This window comes from Carassius carassius, chromosome 23, assembly GCF_963082965.1.
Source record: "Carassius carassius chromosome 23, fCarCar2.1, whole genome shotgun sequence".
NCBI classification, from domain to species: Eukaryota; Metazoa; Chordata; class Actinopteri; order Cypriniformes; family Cyprinidae; genus Carassius; species Carassius carassius.
This window is the reverse complement of record NC_081777.1, coordinates 8,908,697-8,917,557: the sequence shown is the minus strand read 5'-3', so window position 1 is coordinate 8,917,557 and position 8,861 is coordinate 8,908,697. Positions and strand designations below refer to the sequence as shown.

General features: G+C 38.4%; 1 protein-coding gene across 1 annotated transcript; it reads left to right on the top strand.

The window, feature by feature from the left end:
* The first annotated feature begins 6,732 nt into the window (after window positions 1–6,732).
* zgc:171509 (trypsin domain-containing protein) lies at window positions 6,733–8,691 on the top strand. The gene is made up of 5 exons (XM_059506177.1): window positions 6,733–6,845; window positions 7,188–7,338; window positions 7,493–7,743; window positions 7,966–8,102; window positions 8,192–8,691. Exons 1-5 carry the CDS (start codon window positions 6,779–6,781, stop codon window positions 8,339–8,341), a joined length of 756 nt encoding a protein of 251 aa, XP_059362160.1. The 5' UTR covers window positions 6,733–6,778; the 3' UTR covers window positions 8,342–8,691.
* Window positions 8,692–8,861: the final 170 nt, after the last annotated feature.

The window sequence follows — 8,861 nt, the reverse complement described above, 5'->3', positions numbered from 1 at the left end:
TACATACCCTAAATAGGGCACAGACTGCCCGTTGGCCCCCTCTACCTCCAACAAGGCATCTAACGGCTTCACCGGATGATCTGCTAAATATGCCTTGTGGAATGAGGACGGAATCGTGGTCACTTGGGACCCAGTGTCCAATAAACAATTCACCTGTATTCCATCAATGCACAACTGGGCAGTGCACTTTGTCCCAACTAATCCTTTTGGCAACCTTCCTGACATTCTGCCTTTTGAACACGTGTCAAAGGATTTCCTGCTCTTTTTAGGGCATTGAAACTCAGTGCCGTTCTCTGCATGCCCTACTGCAGAAACGGCCTGGAGTTTACCTGCTGCGATTTTACTTGGTTCTGCAAGTCCCATTGGGCTTGCTTCTCTCTCAACAACCACCGTTTCCTGGCCACTTTGGAAGGGTCTGGGTCATTTTCACAGTTGGCAACCATGTGCCCATCTTCGCCGCAGGGAAAACAATACCCTGGACGAGGTCGGGGCAATCCTGTTCCACTCTCATTCGACTCAACCTGTCTAGGCCACACCTTTTCAATGTTTCCACGGGACCCTAACTGGTTAGGTGTTCGATTTGTCTGTGCTTCCATTGTAACCATTTGAGCTTTTAATGCAGCTACTTGTTTCCTCAGCTCTGCAAGTTCTGAAGTACTTGAGTCAGCGTACAATGTTTTTTTAGGCACAGCTAACTCCATAGCCTGGACTTGCGCTCTCAACTCTTTTACTTCTGCTCTTAATTTCGAGAACTCTACAGCTTCCTGGCAATCATCCTGCCCCTTCTTAGAACCTGAAATTTTCTGAGTTAACTGCGTTTGAATGCCCGACATTGGTCTTTTTACCTGAGCAAATGCCTCACCTCCTAACTCAGTGACATTAGGGGATAACTGATGCACGGTCGCTTTTGACTTAAAAGGTTGTGAGCCGAGTCTGTTTATCCCCAAATGGCTTCGAATGGCTTCACGAAATGAATAATAAATAAAATTGAAACACTTACTTTACAGTTAGACGTCCATTTGTCCCTGCAGGCTTCGGCTGGCGTTTCCAGTTTACCTTCGGAATTCTGAAATATGTCTCCAGGACGCCTCTGTCCATTTGTGGGGCGAAACTAGGATGGTTCACAACGCAAACATCCGTGTCCTTGTCTGCCTCAGACATTTCTTCGAGGAGAAATTGGCATCTTTGAAATTCTTGGCAGCAGACGGACTCTAGCTCTGTGTCCGTAGGCGTACAACGAGAGCACAGGCACCACCAGTCCGCACCAGCTCGAGCACGCCCGGGCTCCTCGGACGCGACAGGCAGGTCTCCGGCCTCGGCTGCAGCTGCCGCCTCCTGTTCCTCCATCAGCCTCAGCTGCTCTGCGCTATATTGTGTTTCGAGCAACAGACTTTGAATATCCTCTTCTTCCGTATCATGAGTTGTTCCTCCAGCCATTCTCGTAAATCTGACTCCATAAGCGCTTGTTAGCTTAGCTACATAGCTTCCAAACAAGATGGCGGATTTTCATTTTCGTTTCTGTAAGTTTAGTCCCACCCACTGATCTGTAATAGGCCTGTAGGGTGAGTGGGTCCCACCCCCTGGAATAATAATAAGCTAGTGTTTGTAGTCTCTACACTTTTCAATGAATTTTGACTTCCTGCTTATTATGACGCAAAATGACGATTTTTTGACGTCATAATAAGCAGGAAGTAAAACACTTAAATCCTTATTTCTCTCATCTCAGGGAAAAATAAAGGAAAAATCCATGATCATTATAATATATGACTGGGTTTCTAACAATACAAAGCTAAATGCAAATGGGTGAAGTGTCCCTTTAAATTGTATGATATACAAACTGCCGTTGTATTAGGCTACTGCTGCTGCTGCTAGGGGTGTATGCTTCCCCCATACATTCAAATATTTGCAAAAGCAGCTAAAACAACATGCTTGTTGTATGCTTTCTTTCCGAGTTTGGGTGATGCTTCACCCATAAATATAGTATCAAGCAACATTTCTCATTGCTGGGCATTCAAATTGCATCAGTTGTGTTGGGGAGTTTTGGCATATGGTTGTTTTGGGGTTTTGTCTTGCTGCTCTCCCCGCTCTGTCCAAGCATGGCTGCTTGGACAGGCATGTGGAGTGTTGCCCAGAACAAAACCTCACCGCCAACACTAACTGTATGCAATATAATAGTCATAAAATATACTTGACGGAAGCGGTCCTGATTGATATATATATAATTCAATGCACACAGACTGAATTAGGTTAAGTCTTTGGTTCTTTTAATTGTGATGATTTTGGCCAATCAGCTAATCAACCCAAAACACCCACTGCATGAAAATAGTAATTTCTATGTCTGTTTAATTAGGGTTGGAGCGAAACTCTGCAGGACAGTAGCCTTCCAGGACTGAGTTTGCCCCTCTGTGCCCTAGCAGAATATACAATCATTTTAACAAAATAAGAGGGATTATAATGTATGCAATTTTTATTTAGTACCGTCATAAATAATCAACTTTATATAATAGATATTTACATTTACTGATTTTCTAAAAATGAAAATGAAAAAAATTGTTCAAAGGTTTACATACACTGGATGACCCAGAGTTGTTTTTGTTTTGGGATAATTTTTCATGAGTCCAGAGTAGTTCAACTGGTTGCTGTTCTTCAGAAGAATCCTCCAAGTCTAGCAAATTTTTTTGTTTTTCAGCATCTTCTGCATATTTGGCCCCTGTCTGAAAATGACTAGTAATTTTGAGATCTATCTTTTCACTCTGAGGAAAAATTAAGGACTCGTACACAACTATTATAAAAGGTAAAAACATTGATAACTGATGCTCCAGAAGGAAACACAATGCATTAAGAGTTTGGGGGTGTACATTTTGTTGATAAATCTGACATGGGAAATTTCAGTGACACTTAAGGTGTACGAGCTGTGTACAAAAATTTCCCAGGCAAGTGTGCTGAGTCCCCGTACACGACAACCCACTTGATATGCACAGAGATTTCCGGATACAGGATATTTCTGATTGCACACACTAGACATGTTCAGAGATTTCCATTGCACCAGCCCTCATAAAAATTTAACCATGGTATTATAATAGTAAAAGTGTGTTATGTTTTTTTTTTTTTTTTTTTGCCTGCCATTTGTATAACGGCAGTTTTGCTACAAATAGGCTACCACGAAAAACTATGGTTAGTGTACCGTGGTTAATTTATGTTTACCATGGTGAGTACAATAATCATGTTTTTCTTTCTTTATTTATTTTTATGTACCATGGTTAATGTCATGATTAAGTGAGCAAGTGCTATAATGTTTTTTTGGTATATTTATCAGTTAAAAATTAATCGTCCAGTCATTTTAAATATGTAGGCTAGTGTAACTAGTAGTCTACTGAGGCGAGTGTAGATGAACCCAAGAGCAGTTAATTTACAATGGTGCATAATCCAAACAATAATCCAAACAATAAACAAAGACTTGAACAAACAAACCTCACCCAATGTGAAACTGTTTGCCTGGAGACAGCTGCCCCAAGCCTTTCCTGAGCCTTCAAAATGGTCTCTCAGTTTGGTTCAGCTACACAATCATGATTGCTGATCTGACAGTTGTCCAGAAGACAATCATTGACACCCTTCACAAGGAGGGTAAGCCACAAACATTCTTTGCCAAAAAAAAGCTGGCTGTTCACAGAGTGCTGTATCCAAGCATGTTAACAGAAAGTTGAGTGGAAGGAAAAAGTGTGGAAGAAAAAGATGTACAACCAACCGAGAGAACCAAGGCCTTATGAGGATTGTCAAGCAAAATCGATTCAAGAATTTGAGTGAACTTCACAAGAAATGGACTGAGGCGGGGGTCAAGGCATACAGACATGTCAAGGAATTTGGCTACAGTTGTCATATTCCTCTTGTTGAGCCACTCCTGAACCACCGACAAAGTCAAAGGCGTCTTACCTGGGCGAAGGAGAAGAAGAATTGGACTGTTGCCCAGTGGTCCAAAGTCCTCTTTTCAGATGAGAGCAAGTTTTGTATTTCCTTTGGAAACCAAGGTCCTAGAGTCTTGAGGAAGGGTGGAGAAGCTCATAGCCCAAGTTGCTTGAAGTCCAGTGCTAAGTTTCCACAGTCTGTGATGATTTGGGCTGTAATGTCATCAGCTGGTGTTGGTCTATTGTGTTTTTTGAGAACACAATAGACCAAAAAAAAAAAAAAAAAAATTTACAATGCTGATTTCATTTTCCAGCAGGATTTGGCACCTGCCCACACTGCCAAAAGCACCAAAAAGTTGGTTAAATGACCATGGTATTGGTGTGCTTGACTGGCCAGCAAACTCTCAACTCAAACTCAGAACTGAACCCCATAGAGAAACGATGAGGTATTGTCAAGAGGAGAAACAAGAGACTAAAAAATGCAGATGAGCTTAAGGTCACTGTCAAAGAAACCTGAGCTTCCATACCACCTCAGCAGTGCCAGAAACTGATCACCTCAATGCCACGCTGAATTGAAGCAGTAATTAAAGCAAAAGGAGCCCCTACCAAGTATTGAGTACATGTACAGTAAATGAACACATTCCAGAAGGCCAACAGTTCACTATTCTAATTTGTTGAGATTTGGTGGGTTTTTGTTAAATATGAGCCAAAATCATCATAATTAAAAGAACCAAAGATTTAAACTACTTCAGTCTGTGTGTACTGAATTTATTTAATACACAAATTTCACAATTTGAGTTGAATTACTGAAATAAATGACCTTCCATGACCTTTAATTTATTAATCTATGATTTATTTAGAACACACATATTTATATATTAAAAATGAAATACAATTGGGTAATTTCTTTTGCATAATTTATTTCATACGATTATGAAAGTGATTTATTAATAGGCATAGCGAGTTGACCATGTATAATAAAAATGACCAATAATATATCTGTGTAATGAACTGTTCCATGCCACAAAGATAGAGAATCCAAATGCAGTCCATTTAATGAAGGGTAATCCACAAACAGACAGAGTCCAAGTACAGGCAAATGTCATAACACAGATGATAAATCCAAACAATAACAGCAGGTTAAAACAGACAAAGGGTTGATCTAAAAGGCAGGCAGAGTAACAGGACCAGGAACCAGGGCATGGAAGAAACATGGAACAAGGCTTAAAATTGCACCAATGAACCACATGAGACTTCGCAAAGAATGACAAACAGAACCAGACTTATATAGGGTGAGTTTATTTTGAAGATGTATCTTTATGTTGTTGTGGAGAGTGTTAACATATTTTCTGAGTACTAATAGGGATTATTTAATATGGAAATGTGAATGGTAGATTCAATGCTAAAATGCTAATTCTATGATCAAATGCTAATTTGCATGCACTCATATGCATTTATGTGAAGATATGCTCAGTGAGAGGGCTATGCGAACATCTACCCTTATAGAAGTGGGAAAACATTCTGCTTTGCTTGGAAACTTCTTTGCACTGGTAGGATTGAACCAACCGTTTTACTCTGGAAATCTCAAGGAACCATACAGCCCATATTCATAGAAACAAAGGGTTTTTATGAAGAGAACCAGTCATTGACCACTGAATGTAAATCTAATGTATTTGTTATTGATGAACATTTCAGTTGATAAATTTTTTAAAGATTTATAGTATGATAATCATATTTAATTTTATTTCATTTTGCTGTGTTGCTTATTCAAAGTTTGCCAAGGACAATGTAAACAAGCAGTGCTGGGAAACACTAAACCAAAGACAAAATAGAATAAGAAAAGAAAGAATTACAAACATAAAAGAGAAACCAACAGATGTTCATATCTTGTGGATTGATTTTCTTGTTGTTCATTATATTGTCTTGTTTTCAAACTCTGGTTTATATTGTTAACTATATTGCTCAAAATACAGTACACACTGCAGTGTATTCATTTAATGACCTGTGTTAATATTAATTAATATCACCAAAGCTCTTCATGATCTGGTCCACTGCACCAACCTATGTCGAGGGTACTTTTTACATCTTGGTCTTTATGAATTCCTGTGAACTTGCCAAATCTATTCTTTTTTCTCCTTTATGTCATTAAACTATAAAATGTAGAAATAAACAAGCAAAAATAATGCTTGTTTTCACAGCACTGCTTGAATACAGAGAGCTGGCCTACTTGCATTTCAGCAAGACCATTTTTGTCAACCACCTTCACCAGAAGGCTTACATCAAACCACTTCTTCTAGAGTGGAGTGACTTCCTTCTTCTTTCTTTCTACAAGAGCTGCACATAAGAATTATATTCTTCTTTTTTTTCTTATTGCAATGGATAATGAAGGTAATTTGGCCTTTGTTTTCCCTCATATTTATGTTCCTGTGAAGCACGAAGCCATCGCTGGACAATTTCATGTTTGTAGTCACCCTGGTGTGCTAAAATACATATATTTACATTTCATATAACAGTCCCAATATTGTTTGCTGTGGACTTTAAACTGAAATGAAAAAATTGAAATGAAAAGAAAAATGTGTTAGAAACCTGTTTTTTTTTTTTTTTTTTTGTATTTATTAAACCATACTAAAATGTTTAAGTTGTGAAACTGCATTTTTTACATCTGTTTTTTGTATAAGATTCATACTAAGTCAACACTTGCATTTATCATTCCCATGCAAAACTGTGTAAAAAGTGTGTAAAAAATGGTTATCCCACATGTTTTTTTTTTTTTGTTTTTTTTTCAAATCATTAGTCATGATCTTATTGGTTGTTCTGTAGGCGTCATTGTAAAATCGATTGCTTAAAAACGTGAATGCTATTCCTGGACTTAACAGATGTGCTCTCTACTCTCCTCAGTTGCAATGAAGACCTCTGTGTTCATTATTCTGGTTGTGGTTGTGGGTATGTAGATCTCTCTTATCAGTTATTCTGGTAGCACTTTATTTTGATACTATAAGTAACTTTGCAACTAGCATTCATCAGTATTAGTAGACTGTCTGCTACTAACACTTTTATCTTGATGGTCCCCCAACAGACTATAGTCAACTCATTCTACTAAATCTAACTCTAGCTTAACAGTCTACAAATATTCTAATGAGAGTTACTTGCAAAGTTACTTATAATTAGTAGAAATAATATACTGAAATAATATGCCAATTGATTGTTTGTTTATACTTACACGGACCTTTATTATAATTTTTTTAAACATTACTGTTAATAAAAGAACAATACATTTTTATAAAGCTTTCAGCTCAGCAGATGAAATCATTGGAGGCTATGAATGTAAGCCCCACTCCCAGCCCTGGCAAGCTTTCCTTTCCGATAATAGAATTTCATGCGGAGGATCTTTGATTAATGATAGATGGGTTGTGTCTGCTGCTCACTGCACATTCTCGTGAGTATATAACCTCACTTTTTTACTTCATCGATCTCATTTTTCACTATAGCCTACCTTTTAGTTCCATTAACTAGTTTATTGAACACTGGAATCCAGCTTTACTGTGGAATATTTCAGTTTGAAATCTATTTATGAGTTGCTTGTCTTATAGGCAAGGTCGTCTCAGCGTCCGCCTTGGAAGGCACAATTTGGTAACTGCTGAAAACACAGAGCAGAGGATCGAAGCAGAGAAGATGATTCCTTACCCGAAATACAATGATCAGCCTCATAACAATGATATCATGTTGATCAAGCTGAAACAACCTGCCACCCTCAACAAGTATGTGAAGCCAATCCCTCTGCCAAAAAAATGCCACTCTGTGGGAGAGAGGTGCTTGGTTTCTGGATGGGGCAGAACTGAAGGTTAGATGGCTGAATAATGAAAATCCTGTTTATATACTTTAAAATAAAACTTACATTAAAACTTATTTTATTTTGTACTAAAATTGTCTATTTTATTTTCAGTCAGTGTTCACATGCACTAACTCACACTGGGCCTCGCTCCATGCTTGCGTCAAGGCTGCATGCAACCATTAGATATGTAGAAGATGAAAAGTTTTAACGCTGCTCATATTCTCTTTCCAGATGGCATAGCTTCCACCCTGCAGTGTTTGAAGTTGCCTGTACTCTCAGAAAAGGTGTGTAAGCGTGCATATGGTTCAATAATAACTAAAAACATGTTCTGCGCTGGATTCATTAGGGGAGGGAAAGACTCATGCCAGGTATGTAATTGATTTCTACCTTTTTATATGTTTGAAATTTGCATACGAATGCACGTTTTTCATTTTCATTTTTCCAATTTTCTTCTCAGGGGGATTCAGGAGGCCCTGTAGTGTGCAAAGGACAACTGAAAGGTGTTGTTTCCTTTGGCAACGGCTGTGCTAAACCAAAATATCCTGGGGTTTATGCTGAGGTGTGCCAGTACACTAGTTGGATCAAATCCACCATAGCTAATAACTAATGGTTTATTCATTCTGGTTGGTCCTTTACAAGTTCTTTTTCTTTAATATCTGTAATTAAGTCCAAGTCCCTTTAAGGCAAGTCATCCAACATTGAAATGCCTCTCAGACAGCTTTTTTAGACATGCAAGTACAGCTCCTGTCTATTTTAATGAGGAAACATCCAATTCTATAGCAACCAGAGCTTCTAACAGCAGCTGCAGTGATGCCTTGCCTTCACCAGTTTGTGATTGGCTCTTCTATTTAGAAAGCGAGACTATTCATTTTCCTTTTTCTATTTTCTTTTGCATTTTTGAGTGCACCATCTTTGTATATCTTAATCTTTGAATTAAATTCATTCTAAAAAAAAAAAGTATGCGTTTCTTTCTTTTATTTGAATGTTTTATAGTTTTCTGGTTGCTCCCCATCTCTAACACTAAATTTCTACAGCATCACCCTGGCATGGTACATGACCACATCATGTGAGTGTGCTGCAGTGTCACATAATTCAGAGTATTGACAACAGGGCCATCTGCTGGCTTG